At 50.3% G+C, this 16,949-nt stretch overlaps 1 protein-coding gene across 2 annotated transcripts in view; it reads right to left on the reverse strand.

The window, feature by feature from the left end:
• cntn2 (contactin 2) overlaps window positions 1-16,949 on the reverse strand; it is a 196,378-nt gene that overhangs the window by 12,650 nt on the left and 166,779 nt on the right. For both annotated transcript variants that reach the window (XM_038820061.1, XM_038820060.1), the window contains exons 15-20: window positions 16,044-16,202; window positions 12,172-12,321; window positions 11,460-11,530; window positions 7,798-8,032; window positions 5,638-5,753; window positions 4,031-4,217 (exon numbers count right to left, since the gene is read on the reverse strand). In XM_038820061.1, the coding sequence (XP_038675989.1) occupies window positions 4,031-4,217; window positions 5,638-5,753; window positions 7,798-8,032; window positions 11,460-11,530; window positions 12,172-12,321; window positions 16,044-16,202 (918 nt within the window). The remainder of the gene's footprint in view (window positions 1-4,030; window positions 4,218-5,637; window positions 5,754-7,797; window positions 8,033-11,459; window positions 11,531-12,171; window positions 12,322-16,043; window positions 16,203-16,949) is intronic.

Below are 16,949 nucleotides of genomic sequence, written 5' to 3' on the forward strand. Positions count from 1 at the left end.
AGCTCTCGACCCTTTCTACTTTGTTCCCATTGATGTAGACAGGGGCATATTCTCTACTACGCTTCCTGAAGTTGATGGCAATCTCCTTTGTTTTGTTGACATTGAGGGAGAGACCAGTCGCACCAGTTCACCAGATTCTCTATCTCATTCCTGTACTCTGTCTCGTCGTTGTTTGAAATTTGACCCACTAGATTATGGGTAGATTGCTATAGATTGTGTCTCAGAATAACTGTCACTGAAATCTCACTTAACTGGAACATGTTACTTGACCCTTATGCTAACTGCTGTATAAGACACCACATCTTTATGAAAATTGCTATAGTATATTGTACTGTACTATATAGATTCAAAATCCCAGAGAATAACTGCCAAGTGCCGGAATAGATTTAATTATTTGTCGTCACACAATAGAACATTGTAAAGGGTTAAGATCAGGAGCACCTGACACTCATGATTACCTATGATGCAGTGTTACATGACTAAGAGACTGAGCCCATGTTGAGTACTGAGATATATATATATAGATCTGTAAATAAACAAGGACGGTATTTACGAATAACAGTCTATGGTAACATTCTTAGGGTAATAGGCAAACCTAAGAAAACCGGAGCCCAGGACTAAACAAACACTTGCGGAAATAAATTAATTGGCATCATCTACTATTAATACCTGATTAAATAAACAGGTGAGTTACGTATTCAGATCTTCAGAGCCCCTGGCTGCGTACACATCTCAGGCTATTTGTGCGCAAACACTAATTACGAAGAGATAGGAACACAATAAATCAGGCCCATCTCCCAGCCTTCAACATGTGACCTCCCTGACCAGAGTAGCTGATGGTGAATATTCCTTATTAGCTCCAAACGAGGTCAATGTGTTTCACTGTATATGCAGGCCATTACTGATATTCAACCCTTCATCACTGAGGTGATGAGGGAGGGGGGATTCAATTTTACCTTTTAAAAAATTATTTCCTGTGATGTGGGCATCGCTGGCTAGCCCAGCAGTTTTATTGCCCATCCCTAATGGCCCTTCAGAAGGCAATGATAAGCCACCTTTTTGAAATGCTGCGGTCCATGTGGTGTAGGCGCACCCACAATGCTGTTAGAAAGGGAGTTTCAGGAGTTTGACCCAAAGACAGCAAAGGAACAGTAATATATATCCAAATCAGCATGGTGTGTGACTTGGAGGGGGACTTGAAAGTAGTGGGGTCCCATGCACCTGCTGCCCTTTTTCGCCCAGGTGGTAAAGGTCGCGGGTTTGGAAGGTGCTGTCGAAGGAACCTTGGTGAGTTGCAGCAGTACATCTTGGAGATGGTACACACGGCTGCCACTGTGCACGTCAGAGGTGGAGGGAGTGGATGTTTGAGGTGACCAATGGGTTTCTCACAAAGTGAGCTGCTTTCTCTTGGATGGTGTCGAGCTTCTTGACTGTTGTTGGAGCTGCACTCATCCAGACAAGTGGGGAGTATTAGATCACATTCATGACTTGTGCCTGATAGGTGATGGACTATGGGGAGTCAGGAGGTGACTTACGTGCTCAGAATTCACAGTCTCTGACCGGTTTGTGTAGCCACAGTATTTACATGGCTGATCTAGTTCCGTTTCTGGTCAATAGTTATCTCATAGGATGTTGACAGTGGAAATTCAGTGATGGTAATGTGCATTCAGTGATGGTAATGGACATTCAGTGATGGTAATGGACATTCAGTGATGGTAATGGACATTCAGTGATGGGAATGGACATTCAGTGATGGTAATGGCCATTCAGTGATGGTAATGGACATTCAGTGATGGTAATGGACATTCAGTGATGGTAATGGCCATTCAGTGATGGTAATGGACATTCAGTGATGGTAATGGAAATTCAGTGATGGTAATGGACATTCAGTGATGGTAATGGAAATTCAGTGATGGTAATGGACATTCAGTGATGGTAATGGACATTCAGTGATGGTAATGGACATTCAGTGATGGTAATGGCCATTCAGTGATGGTAATGGACATTCAGTGATGGTAATGGACATTCAGTGATGGTAATGGGCATTCAGTGATGGTAATGGACATTCAGTGATGGTAATGGGCATTCAGTGATGGTAATGGACATTCAGTGATGGTAATGGAAATTCAGTGATGGTAATGGACATTCAGTGATGCTAATGGGCATTCAGTGATGGGAATGGGCATTCAGTGATGGTAATGGCCATTCAGTGATGGTAATGGACATTCAGTGATGGTAATGGGCATTCAGTGATGGTAATGGACATTCAGTGATGGTAATGGCCATTCAGTGATGGTAATGGACATTCAGTGATGGTAATGCCATTGAATGTCGCGTGAAGGGGTTTGCTGAGGAAGGGTCTCACATTCTGGTGATCACTGCATGGATACATGACCGCAGCAGGAGGAGGCAGGGTCAGCCCAGGTCACCACCACTCGGAGGACTGCTGGGAAAGAGGCAGCTGCGAGGTTCGCACCCAATGGCGCTCCTCTGGAACCGGCCTCCCGCCAGATGCTAGACAGGCAGTAAGAGGCAGGGAAAATCAGAGGCCCTCAACAGGGTGGCAGGCAAAGCAGTGGAATCTGTCCGCCTGCTGGCTGATGAAGTGGTGCCGACCTGTGCACGCATAGAGGTCTCCATGGGGAGGGTTGTAGATTCCATGCAGAGCCAGGTCCAGCAGATTCCTGTCGGGCCTTCATCTGCATCCCATCAGCAGAATGCAAATAACTTTCATGGTGATCCCTAAAGGGAATTGCAACTCACTTCGCTGAGCAGGAATGGAAGACTCCACCATCATTTCACGTCCGTGGGAAATCGATTATTGACCTCCTGCTGCATTGTCCCGACTGTCCGCTATTAAACCTGCTGTGTGTGTGTGTGTATGTGTGTGTGTGTGGGGAGGGGGCATGGAAAAGTGCTGCCAACGTGTTTGACCAGCTACCTCAGGCAGGCAGTAGGTGCGCAATGGTCTGGATCTCCTGGGAGCTGAAGGTCATGTTATTGTTGCGAAGGACCAGACATAAGGCTCCCACTGCCGTGCCCACAGATATACCATTCACATCGGAGGTCGCCATATTCAGGAGCTTGCAGGAGATTCTGGTGTTAGAGAATGCTCCAACGTCATCACTTTATAAGGGTAGATGGATTCACTGCCTTTTTTCATCTTTTCCCTTTCATGTTGCCCTTTGCTGGCTAAGTACTCAATGCTTCCTCATTGTTCCCCTGGGGAGCTGCTTTATCCCCCCCCCCCCCCCCCCCCCACCCCACCCCCACCCCCCTCCCCCGCCACCCAGCATGTGTTTTCAAATGTAATTTTAGACACCTCGCTAAAGGGAACTCACATATGTGCTTGTGCTGAGCTTGTGATGGTAATTGACAGGGTACGGTGGTTGGCAGCCATTAACTCTTATCTATAACCGATGAGGGATTGCTTTTGGGGGCTGCAAAAGTCAGAGCTAGTAGAAAGGAGTTTGGAATATGAAAAAAACAAGACAAGACGCAGAGACGGTGCAAGACCCTGGTTTTCGCGAGGGAGACGTTTACTATTTACGGTACCTTGTCATATCTGATCCTAAGGAAAATGGTATAAGCAAGCAAATGACCAAAGGGGCTTCGAGCTCTCTGTTTCCAAGGGTTTTAGCTTTTCGGGAGGTGTTTGGGTGTTGGGCCACACATACGGGCAGTGTACACATATGGGAAGGACTGGTGTTTGGGTGGGCCATACAAATGGGCAATACACCACTGGTCCTCCATGAAGTAGCTTCCTTTAGTGTTTGTTAACGTTAAGCTGGCATCCCCCAGTCCAAATCAAATACTTCCCATACATTATTTATGTCTCTGAACCTTTTAAAGGTTTAAACTCCGTTGCCCCACTGCTCTCTTCTATATTCGAACCACTTTCTGAAGGAGTTGCTCCCTATTGGATTTATTAGTGATATTTGATATTTATGAGCCATTACGGTAATGGATTTCTAATTCTGTTCATACTCCCTCAAGCTTTAAACCCTGAAGCTCCAGCCCAGTAACTCACGTGCTTTCTTGGTGATGACGGTTGTGGAGGAACGGGAAGGACCACTCCCAGCGCTGTTATAGGCTCGGACCTCCACGTGGTACAGAGTGCTTGCCTTCAGTTCAGCCACACGGGCTGACAACTCAAGCCCAGGGGTTCTCACTCGATCAGCCGAAGCCTCCTTGTCATTCTCCCTCCAGTACCTGATCTTTGGAGACGGGAAAGGTGCGAAGCAAAAAGACAAAAGAGAACAAAATGGGGAGTGTGAGAAGAAAATAGCAAAGCGAAGGACAAACGGTCAGGCAAATTGTCATCAGGCTGTTTCAAATTGACCTCTCGGTTCCGCAGCGCCGGATGGGTCAGCATCCTGCTTTTCATCACTTCCCATTGAGGCCAATGGAAATGAACTTTGAGTTGAGATTCCAAGTTCTTAACCTTTCTCCCAGAAGGCCCTGCTCTGAAGGAAGTGATTGCCTCCAGCTCCTGTAAGCCACTACTCCTCTCTAGTACGAGAATGCCCACAGGCCATTCCACTGTGAGAGCAACACAGCCAGGCCTAACTCTGTCCACCTGCCAAGGCCCATCGTCTCAGGAAATCACGAGGCAACATTCGGGAGAAATGTTTCCTTTATCTCCCGTTCCCGGGGTGTTGACGTCAGCCCAATGTCTTGCTCTGACTCGGGTCCGTTCAAATGAAGGGATGAACTTTCAGAGAGCACTTTTGTGACCTCATGACCAGAGCCACGATTCTTTCAATGAACACTGCTGTGACGTCGGAAATGTAGCGGCCAATTTGCACACAGCAATATCTCATAACAGCAATGTGACAAGGACCAGGCCATGCTTTCGTGTTGGTTGAGGGATAAACAATAACCCTGGGGTGCTCCTTGCTCTCTTTTTGAAATAGTACCGTGAGAACATTAATATTCACCCAACAGGACAGCGAGCACCTTGTGTTCATGTCTTATCGGAACTGCAAGTGTATCAGACTAGATCATGTGCTCAGGTCTCAGGAGTGAGATTTGAACGTTCTGTATGAGAGTTACCCACTAAACAATGGGCAACATGTTAATGCAAAGCTAGAACCTTCCTGATATTTCCACTAACACTTTCCTATTGATGTGGAGATGCCGGCGTTGGACTGGGGTGAGCACAGTAAGAAATCTTACAACACCAGGTTAAAGTCCAACATGTTTGTTTCAAACACTAGCTTTCGGAGCGCATTCACCCGAGGAAGGAGCAGTGCTCCAAAAGATAGTGTTTAAAACAAACATGTTGGACTTTAACCTGGTGTTGTAAGACTTCTTACTGTACTTTCCTATTGAATCATAAGATCATTTGCCAAAGACTTTTGGCTCCAGAAGATCAATGCCTTGAAATAAACCTATCTTGCTCAGTTTCCAACTGCCACAAATGTATTATTCAACGGCCATCTTGGGCAGGGACATTTCTTGGAGTTCTAGCTATGTGATCTCACTGGAAATGTGGTGGGGAACCTCCTGGGGTGGGGTATAGGGGGGTGGGAGGAGTAGGAAGCGGCTCTGAAGTCATACCCCCACGATCTGTGCCCCCAAACTGAACATTCGGCCTGATGGGAAAGGGGATAGACCAATCAATCAGCAGCTCACCTCGTAGCCCAGGAGTATACCGTTCATGGTGACCTGCTCCACAGGTCTCCAGCTCACCTCGATCTCGGAGGAGGAAAGGCTTCTCGCTGACACCTGCGATGGGGCAACACTAGGTTCTGAGGGGAGGGGGAGAGAAACATTGGTTGATAATTTGTTGAAAGGTAGATGCGCAGGTTAACCGACAATCAGGTTAGAAAATCATAGAATTTACAGTGCAGAAGGAGGCCATTCAGCCCACCGAGTCTGCCCGACCCTTGGAAAGAGCACCCTGCTTAAGCCCTACACCTCCACCCTACCCCCTCTTTATCCCCGTAACCCAGTAACCCCACCTAACATTTTTGGATACTAAGGGCAATTTAGCGTGGCCAATCCACCCAACCCGCACATCTTTGGACTGTGGGAGGAAACCGGAGCACCCGGGGGAAACCCACGCAGACACGGGGAGGACGTGCAGACTCCACACAGACAGTGACCCAGCGGGGAATCGAACCTGGGACCCTGGTGCTGTGAAGCAACTGTGCTATCCACTATGCTACCGTGCTGCCAAATGGCTTCACTTTACATGCCCCTGTTGGACGTTTTTGGTGGGGATGCACGCCAAATAGGGTGGGTGCCCACGCCCACCCCACTGACTTCCCACCTACGCCTGGGCTCACTCCCTTTTGAAAGCCTCGACTGAATCAGCCTCCACCTCAGTCTCAGGCAGCGAACTCCAGACCCCCATGACGCACTGCATTAAAAGGTTTTCCCCCATTTCCCTCTGTTGGTTCTTTAGCCCATCACCTGAAATGGGTGTCCTCTAGTTCATAGAATTCATAGAATTTACAGTGCAGAAGGAGGCCATTCGGCCCATCGAGTCTGCACCGGCTCTTGGAAAGAGCTCCCTACCCAAGGTCAACACCTCCACCCTATCCCCATAACCCAGTAACCCCACCCAACACTAAGGGCAATTTTGGACACTAAGGGCAATTTATCATGGGCAATCCACCTAACCTGCACATCTTTGGACTGTGGGAGGAAACCGGAGCACCCGGAGGAAACCCACGCAGACACGGGGAGGATGTGCAGACTCCGCACAGACAGTGACCCAGGCCAGAATCGAACCTGGGACCCTGGAGCTGTGAAGCCATTGTGCTAGCCACAATGCTACCGTGCTGCCCCGATGACCCGTCTGCCACCGGAAACGGATTCTTCCTCTTTCCCCTGTCAAAGCCACTCTTGATTTTGAACACCTCTATCAAATTTCCTCACAAGCTTGTTTAAGGAGAAGACGTTCAGCCTCTCTAACCTCGACACGCAACTGAAGTTCCTGAGCCCCCAAGAGCAGGGGCATGGGAGTATTCTAATAGCTCTGAAGACCTAGGACAGGCATGAGGGGCTGAGTGGCCTACCTCTGCACTGTATGAACCTATGAATAAATTACCCAAACCTAACAATGGTGGGGGAGGTGCACAAAGGGCTGGATTCTGTCTTAAATGCGGAGGATCTGTGGTGTTTTACCGGGACAGATCGGTGTTGTGACCGGTGAGGGGCTGGCAGCTGTGCCGCGTACAAATCCTGGCCTCCACAAAATAAGCGGCCGGAGAATGGCCTGGTCCATGGCTGCACATGGTCGCGCCATAAAACATGGCGGCGGCTGTATGCGGACCCAACCTGCCATATAGTGCCCCCCCCCCCCCCCCGGCCACCAACCACCAGTCCCCCCAGCCCTCGCGGAAGCCCCCTACCCCCCCCCCTCCCCAAGTCAGCAGCACGGCTCCCGCATGCTGTGGCGGCGCTGGACACAGCCCGCGGCCGTCACACCGGGTTTCCGAACGCTGAGACCACACGTCCCCCGCATGGTCGGGAACTGTGCCCATCGGGGGCGGAGCATCGGGGGGGAGGAGCCTGGCGATGACACGCTGAGGCCGTCCCAACGATGATGCGATGACGCCGTTTTGGAGGGGGCGGAGCATTCGCATCCTGGGTCAAACAGGCGGCGCCCCCGATTTCAGCGTCAAGAGGGATTCTCTGCCCGATCTACGATTACGAAATCAGCGTCGGGGAACGGTAAATCTCGCCCAAGGTCGATTAAATATTGGATAAGAAAGCTAACATGATAGAATGAAAATCAGGACATGAGCCCAGGTAGCCTCAGAAGGTGGAGATCAGCAGCTTTACCTTCCTCCGCAGAGTAGACGATGGCAGTCTGGCTGTACGGTCCTTGACCCTTGTTGTTAAAGGCCTTTACCTTCACTTCAAATCGACTGTACGCTTCAATCGTATCGTTCCGGTAAACATACCGTGAGGATTCCGCGCCCAGAACCTTTGCGTTTCTCCAGTCCTTCATCCCCTCCCTTCGGAAGGTGATGATGTAACCAAAACCCTCACCGTTCTGGTACTCGCGTGGCACAACCTTGAAATAAACCCACCATAAATAAGAGAGTTAAAATTGAGTGAAGATTTTCAGATCCCCATCCCAACATCGGCTTCTCCTGAAGGATTTGGCTCTTCCAGGGATTCAGTCTCTCTCGCGCTCAGTAACTCTGCTCCCACCTCAAGCACATGTCCAGAATTCATCAGTGAGATTCAGCTGTGAATATCAGCGGACTCTTTAACTACAGGGGCATCACGCTAAGTCTGATTGCTGCCAATATCCGAACTCGCACACACTTTTCAGCCAAGGGACTCCATTGATAGGGATCTGGAGCGGAGGCTCTGCCTGGAGCCTTCCTCTTCTATATTCCACTGATGCTAAATGTAACTGATGCTAATTTACAGTGCAGAAGGAGGCCATTCGGCCCATCGAGTCTGCACCGGCTCTTTGAAAGAGCACCCTACCCAAGCCCACACCTCCACCCTATCCCCATAACCCAGTAACCCCACCCAACACTAAGGGTAGTTTTGGACACAAAGGGCAATTTAGCGTGGCCAATCCACCTGACCTGCACATCTTTGGACTGTGGGAGGAAACCGGAGCACCCGGAGGAAACCCACGCACACACGGGGAGAACGTGCAGACTCCACACAGACAGTGACCCGAGCCGGGAATCGAACCTGGGTCCCATGAGCTGTGAAGCAATTGTGCTAACCACTATGCTACCGTGCTACCCAAAATGTAATGTGGTCCAAATTTTTACAACCATCAGGGAAGACTGAACAGGCTGGGGCTCTTTCCTCTGGAAAAGGGAACACTGAAGGGCAACCTAATGGATTCATATAGAAATTTGGATTGGTTACAGCACAGGAGGAGGCCATTCAGCCCATCCAGTCTGTGCCCTCTCTCTGCAAGCACATTCTAGCGAGTCCCACTGCCCTGCCCTGTCCTTGCTTTCCTGCAATGATTATTGTTTCAATTCGTTATCCAACTCCCTTTTGAAAGCCATGACTATCATCTCCACCACACTCCCTGGGCACTGCGGATCCTAACCACTTTACTGCACACACAATTGGAACACAATACTTGAGGCTGAACCGGTGTATTATGCGGGTGCCACAGAGGATCACCCATCACGGCAGCTGGAATTGAAAGGGAGTCTCAGTAACGGTGTCCGTGAAAGCGTCGTCGATTGTCGCAAAGACCCATCTGGTTCACAATGTCCTGGGGGGGGGGGGGGAATCTGCCGTTCACAACCGGTCTGACTGACATGTGAATCCAGACGCCGAAACGAGGTTGATTCTCAGCTGCCCTCTGGACTGGCCCAGCAAGCCAATCAGCTCAAGGACGAATCAGAATGAGCAACACACACTGGACTTGTCAGCAATGTCCACACCCCATCAAGGAATTTTAAATAAAAACGCACTTTCTTGGTTTTGTATTCCATACCTTTGTTCATAAAACTCAGGAACGTGTGTCTGTCTCTTTAATTAATCACTTTCTCAACATGCCCTGCCTCCTCGGATGATTTAGGTTCAAATACGTCTGTAGAGGACCTTTAAATCAAGGCCTTAAGAGTTTGATAGGGTGGACATAGAGGAGATGTTTCCACTTGTGGGGGAGATCAAAGCCAGGATTCATAAATATCAGATAGTTAATAATAAATTCAATACGGAACTCATGAAAAACCCAGTTAACCAGATTCATTGAAGCATAGAATGGTTACGGCACAGAAGAAGCCCACTCGGCTCATCCTCTCTATTGTGGTAAAGTGGACAGCGGCCTGAATTTTAGGCCCGATAAAATTGGACGCTTTAAATTAAGTATTGGGCATTTTACATGAAACCGCAGTCAACTTCAGGCTGGTCTGCTGGGAATTTGAACAGCCAAGTTCAAATCCACTGAACAGACACAGACAGTCGAGGTAGGTGTGGGCCTGCCCTGCCAACAAGACATCAGGAGATAATCGGTCCCATTCAAATGGATCGATTGTTGTGGATTGCCCTGCTGAAGCTAGATCTTCTGGCACCCAGTTACCACATACGGAGTAAGGTTACGTGCGAACAATACACCTCGAGATGGAACACTGGGGGTGTCCTGCAAGGTTGGAACCGGCAACTCCGTTTTGTGTTGCGGCCCCCGCCCCGAGACCTCATTGGCTGAGGACCGGAGAATTGTCTGGAAAGACGCGAAGAGGAGTGTGACGATCGACCACTCAGGTTCCTCCTCAGCGAAGACTCGATGCAGAGGTAACAGAAAAGATTGGACAGCCGACCAGGGACTAAAGGAAGCAACGTGTGCGACCCACCTTGGCGGGCAAAGGCCCTGAAACCCAGAGAGTTGGACCCGCAACTCGACTGAGTTCACCAGCATGGTTCTATTAAGAATCTTGGGATTATTATTACCACCTGGGATAATTTGAGGGCGGGGGGGGGGGGGGGGGGGGGGGGGGGGATGACTGGTGTCCTGTGTTTAATAATAAATTTGGTTAAATCATAAGCTTTTATTTGTCCTTTGTTCACCTTGCAATGGGCAACTGGTTAAAACGTTTGAGGAATAAGCTGGTCAAAGTGTCTGAGGTTTTACAGACAACGCTATGCCACCTCTCTGCAAGAGCAACTCATTTAGTATCACTCCCTCACACTTTCCCCAGACGCCTGCAAATATTTTCTCATCAGGTAGCCATCCAATTCTCTTTAGAAAGCTATGATTGTATCTGTCTTCACCACACTAAGCATGCCATAGCCACTCGCTGTGTAAAAGCTTCCCCCTCAGGTCGCCATTGATTTTTTTTGACAATCCTCTGGTTCTTGGCGCTCTGCCAGTGGGAACTGTTTTCTCTATCTGCAGTCTAGGCCTCTCATGATTTAGGGAGGTTGGAATGTGGGAACTCGCTACCGCAGAGAATGGCTGAGGGGAGGAGGAAAGACGCATTTAAGGCGATGCTGGATAAATACGTAAGAGAGAAAGGGATAGAGGGGAGGGCGAGATTAAGAAATCTGACGCACAAAGCCATTGTTCTATGAGAGAAAGGTAGTTTGACAAATGAAATGAAATGAAAATTGCTTATTGTCACAAGCAGGCTTCAAATGAAGTTACTGTGAAAAGCCTCTAGTCACCACATTCCGGCGCCTGTTCGGGAGGCTGGTACGGGAATTGAACCGTGCTGCTGGCCTGCCTTGGTCTGTTTTAAAAGCCCGCGATTTAGCCCAGTGTGCTAAACCAGCATCAGTCCCAACTTGAGATCTCTTCACTTTTTAAAAATGTTTTATTCTTTAGTTTTGTATCCCAGCCCTCAACGTGCTGGGAAGGGGAAAGGTGTAACAAAGTCTCAGGCCTGGATCTTCTGCAGCCCCCCCCCCCCCCGCGGGTATGTTTCCTGGTGGGGGAGACACCTTGCCATTGGCCCCGCCGAGGTCTATAGCGTTTTGTATGGCTCCAGCCTTGGACACTCCTTAATACTTACCGCCCACAGCATCGTGACCTCGTGCTGATCTCCACCTCCACCGCTGATGTTTGACGGCGCAACTGTAGGAGCTGGGAGACACAAAGTGGAATATATTTAACCGTCAGAGCAGACTTAAGTGCAAGACGCCAACACCTGGCAGAACACGTCTCCGCTTCTCTCCGTTCAACCTTGTGCTGGGAAATTTGATGCGAATTAGAGTTGGGATGGAAAACGTATCGGAATTCTCAGCAGTGGTGGCAAAATGTGCTTGGGAGCTCCAGGGATGAGCCACTGCTTTCTGGGATCTCTGGGAGTGTGTAATTATTCCCTTTTCAGTTCTGATGAAAGGCCGTTGACTTGAAACGTTAACTCCGACTGGGAATCTCCAGCCCTGCCTGCCGTGGGACCCGGAATTCCCACCCGTAGTCAACGGGCCTATGGGTGGTCCGTCAAATTTTACTTTCTCTCCCTCACGGGCGGGACCGGGAAATCCCGGCCTCTTTTCCCTCCCCCCCCCCCCCCCCCCCCCCCCCCCCCCCGCAGATGCTGAACGAGCATTTCCACCATTGCCTGTTTAATTATCAGCATCCCACGGTATTTTGGTTGTGGCCTAGTGCGTCAATATTTGCTGGGTGCTCCATGATTGGACTTGGGCCCGACAGTAAGTGACACTATTTTATTATTTCGGGTTCGCAATCGAAGGCCGGTAGTGCCCGACGAGCTCACTTACCAGCTTCTCTGGTGCGTATCGTTTGCGAGGGCAGGCTGGGGTCACCGGTCCCCAAGATGTTCTTTGCGATGACTCGGAATTCGTAATCCATCCACGGTGTGAGGTTGATCACCCAGGCTGCCTCTGCATTGCCTTCTATGTGCTGTGGGACTTGTCAGACAAAATTCCAAAGAGAAAATGTTAGACGTAGGCTCCGTTCACTTGAGTGAACGACTACTTTTTTGTCAATGTGAATGACGGATAAACAATGGCCGGGAGACCAGGGATAGCTCCCATGATTTTCTTCAAAATAGGGCAATGGGAACTTTTACATCTGTTCAAGGACACAGAAGGGGCCTTAGGCTACCGTCTCATTCAAAAGGCCTCCGACAGTGCAGTGCTCCCTCAGTACCGCACTAGTGTGTCAGCCTTCATTTTTTTTTTGTTTGTGCCCTGGGACATGAACCCAGAACCTTGTCATTGGCCACCACCTGAGCCATGGCTGAGAAATAGACTAAAGTACTGAAGGAAAATGTGAATATAAATGATTTCCTGGAAAGTTGGCATCCTGTGTGGGCAGAGCTGTGTTGCCTCCTGCCCACATATTCGCCCGAGGCTGCTGGAATCCTTGAACACTTTTGGATCAGAAAGTTCAATAACTTCAGGAGACATGGGAAAAAAAAGTGTCCTCCCCCCTCCCCCGCTCCTCCGCACTGCCAATTATTTCAGATAAAAGAAATGGTTACATTCCAAACAAGCTGCTCCTGGCAAATTTTAATTTGGCCTTTCATTCGATCAATATGGGATCACGCTAAAGTCAATTAAAAATAATTGATTTCAATGCTCTTCCCCAGCTCCCCTGTCACCCCCCCCCCCCCCCCCCCCACCCTCCCCCTGCCCCGCCGTCCCCACCCTCGACTATCTGCCAGCAGGGAGCGGCACTGGCCCAGGGGAAGGGGCGGAGCAGCCTTTGGGAAAGTGAGGACTGTGAACCCTGCGGGCCCCATGAGTTCTCTGGGTGGGATTCACAATCGGCGACATGGCAAAAGAACCAAACACTAAAATGCCACCCACCCAATTAAAATTAAAAAAAGAGGGTGGGATTCTCCCAACGTGGGTCGAAGTGCAGACACCGGAGTAAAAACCGGAGTGTTTTACTCTGGCATCGGCTCCCGTTCCCAGACACCCATTCTGGGGCCTCCGTGGGGCTAGCAGGGTCGTGGCGCGATTTGCAGGGGCGGGGCCTTGGCACGCCGTCGGAGACCGGGTACCGCGTAAAAGACGCGCCGCCTTGGGTCCCGCGCATGCGCAGGTTGGGCAGGCACGAACTAGCGCATGCGCAGTGGCCGTCCTCCCCCAGGCCGCCCCGCACAACAATGGCGCATGGCTATAACATTGCCGGCGGAGGAAAGGAGGCCCGCCGACAGAGAGGCCGGCCCGCCGATCGTTGGGCCCCGATCGCAGGCCAGACACCATCGGAGGCCTCCCCCCCCCCCCCCCCCCCCCCGTTGAGGGAGCCCCCCTCCTCCCCCCCACAGGCCACCCCCCCGAACGTTCCCACAGAGTTCCCGCCGGCAGCGACCAGGGGTGAACGGCGGCGGCGGGACTCTGCCGTGTCGGAGCGGCCGCTCGGCCCATCTGGGCCGGAGAATCGAGCCCTGCCGATTCCAATGGCCCGCAGCCGGTGCCGCGCCAAACGCGGCGGCGCAAACGGCGCCGATTCTCCGCACCTCGGACAATCGCGTGCCGGCGTCAGGGCATCATGGCACGGTTGCTCCGATTCTCCGGCCTGGCGCGAGGCTCGGGGAATCGCTCCCAGAGTTAGAGCATTCAGTTTGGGGAAATAAAAAGTTAACTCTGATTTTGGCCAAGAGGGAAAATAAAAGGACAATTTTCAGTTTGGAGAGGCCTGTTGGGAGCGTTATCCTGGGCGCGCAGTGAATGAACCCTTGACTGATATCTCAGGTCCCCCAGTTTTGTGAGCATGTCTAACTCCAGCCAGACAAATGCAGAGTTTTAAGCCGACGTACATGGAGAGATGATCTGAGCGAGGGCATTGTGCTGTCGCTTGACACAAAAAAGCATGAAATCGGAACACAGGAACAGGAGGTTATTCAGCCCCTCTAGTCTGTTCTATCCATTCAGTGAGATCACAGTTGATCTGTACCCTAACTCATCAAACCTTGTTGGCTCTACATCCCTTAATACCCATCAAACTGCTTCGTTGTAGTGTTGGGCTGCCGGGGGAAGACAAGCTGCGATGGCACAAGCTGCCATATTCTGGTATGTGTTCATGAACACACTGGGACATTTGGACATATTTTCAGTGTGTCAGTGGATGAATGGGTGAATGTGTAGGTCTGTGAGTGGGTGGGGTGGATGGGGTAAGTGCATTGGGTGGCAAGTGGGTAGGGGGGGCAAGTGGATGGGCTGGTGGATAGGTAGGGTGGAAGATGGGTAGGATGGTGAATGGATGGGATACTAGATGGGTAGGGTGGTGGGTGGGTAGGGTAGTAGGTGGGCTGGAGGGATAGTCAGGTTGGGTCAGGAGGGCTTGTCAGGTTGGGGCTAGTCAGGTCTGTTCAGGGGTCAGGGATGGAAGCCGGATGGTGGGGGTCAGCCAGGGCAGGTTGGGGGGCATAAGACAAAGGTGAAGAAAGTGTCAGGAGTCAAAGGGGACATTGGAGTGTCATGTTCGGGTGGTGGGGGATAGACAGGCCAGATAGTGGTGGCTGGCCTTGGGGTCGGGGGTGGGGGGGATGGGGGCAGGGGGTGCGGGTGAGGGTGCGGGTGAGGGTGCAGTGTGTGTCAGTTATATAGTTACCCAGGAGTTAGAGTGAGCAGGGATTTTCTGTCCAATATTCCTTGGGTAACTATCCAGGTTAGTTTGTCAGAACTGTCCAAGGTGGATTCTAACTCAGAGTTGGAGATTTTTCAGAGGATCATTGGGAGCAGGGGACTTGCCCATCGGAAGGTCCAACCGCCCGGGCAATTCCCGCAGAATTAATTGAATTGGGAATCTCTGGTGATCCGGGGACCGGAAGATCTGAGCCAACGTTCTCTTGTCATAGACTTTATCCCACCAGCAGAAAATGTTTCTCCCGGTCTACCCGACTGATTCACTTCAGACCCTAAAACCTCCATCAAATCACATCTTAACCTTCTATGTTGCGGGATTTTTTTATTTTTTATTATTCATTTGCAGGATATGGAGATCCCTGTCAAGGCGACTCTTTACCCCAGCTTCCCGAAGATAACTGAGTGATTTGCACGCTCATTTGAGAGGGCAGGTAAGTGTCAACCCCATTGCTGTGGGTCTGGAGTCACAATTGGGCCAGACCCAGTAAGGCTGGCAGATTTCCTTCCCTTAACAATGTGAGTGAAATGAAATGAAATGAAAATCGCTTATTCTCACAAGTCGGCTTCAAATTAAGTTACTGTGAAAAGCCCCTCGTCGCCACATTCCGGCGCCTGGTCGGGGAGGCTGGTACGGGAATTGAACCCGCGCGGCTGGCCTGCCTTGGTCTGCTTTAAAAGCCAGCTATTTAGCCCACTGTGCTAAACCGGCTCCGAGGGGAACTAGATTATTTAAAAAAAAAATTTCAATCCAATAGTTTCATAGTCGCCGTGACTGAACACAGCTTTTGTAACTCCAGAATTTGATTCAGTTAATGGAATTTAAACTCCCTAACTGGCACGGCAGGATTTGAACTCATGTCCCTGGATCATTAGTTCAGGCTTTTTAAGATGACTAGTCTTGTAGCATGAGAACATAAACCATTGTACTACCGTGCCCCCTTCAAAATAAGCCTAGTTTATGCAATTTAGTTATGGTTAACGCACACTGGAAACTTTAAAGTAGGCAATCATACAGAGTACAACGCTAACTATACCTGTCCTGACATTCTTCCATTCATCAGACAGGGCTGTCCTGGCTTGTATTATGTACTTGCTGATTGGGCTGTGGTTATCGTAGCCTCGACTCCAACTTAGCAGCACCGAGGTGTCATTGATCTCTCTTACCACCACACCTCCCGGAGGGCCAGGCGGACCTGGGAAACAAGAACTTTCATTAATATAGCGCCTTTGAGAAGAAAGAACAGTACAGCACAGGAACAGGCCCTTCGGCCTTCCAAGCCTGCGCCGATCCAGATGCCGGTCTAAACTAAAACCGTCCGCACTTCCTGGGTCTGTATCCCTCTATTTCCACCCTATTCATGTATTTGTCAAGGAGCCTCTTAAACATCACTAACCTACCTGCCTCCACCATCTCTCCCAGTCATGGGTTCCAGGCACTCACCACCCTCTGTGTAAAAAAAACCTGCCTCGCACATCTCCTCTAAATTTTTCCCCTCACATCCTAAGCTTGCGTCCCAAGTCACTTCACAACAGCGTTGACGTACAGAGTTTGACGCTGAGCTGCATCAGGAGATGTTAGGACAGGTGACCAAAGCTTTAGCCAAAAAGGTACGCTTTCAGGAATGTCTTAAAGGAAGAGAGAGAGGCGGAGAGGCTTAGAGTGGGGAATTCCAGAGCTTATTGGAAAGGAAAGCATGGCTTCCACTGGTGGATAATTAAAATCAGGCCTGCTCGAGAGGCCGGAATTGGAGCAACGGAGTGATTTTTGAAGGTTGTGGGGCTGGAGGAGCTGCGGACATGGGGACTGGCCATGGGGGGATTTGGAAACAAGGGTGAGAATGTTTGGGAAGGAATTCCAGAGCTTAGGGTTGAGGCATTTGAAGGCAAAACTGCAAATGGAGGCAGGGGAAGAATCTGAGACCCATGTTGGTCTACTTGGG

The sequence above is a fragment of the Scyliorhinus canicula genome, chromosome 15 (genome assembly GCF_902713615.1).
Source record: "Scyliorhinus canicula chromosome 15, sScyCan1.1, whole genome shotgun sequence".
In the NCBI taxonomy this organism is placed as follows: domain Eukaryota; kingdom Metazoa; phylum Chordata; class Chondrichthyes; order Carcharhiniformes; family Scyliorhinidae; genus Scyliorhinus; species Scyliorhinus canicula.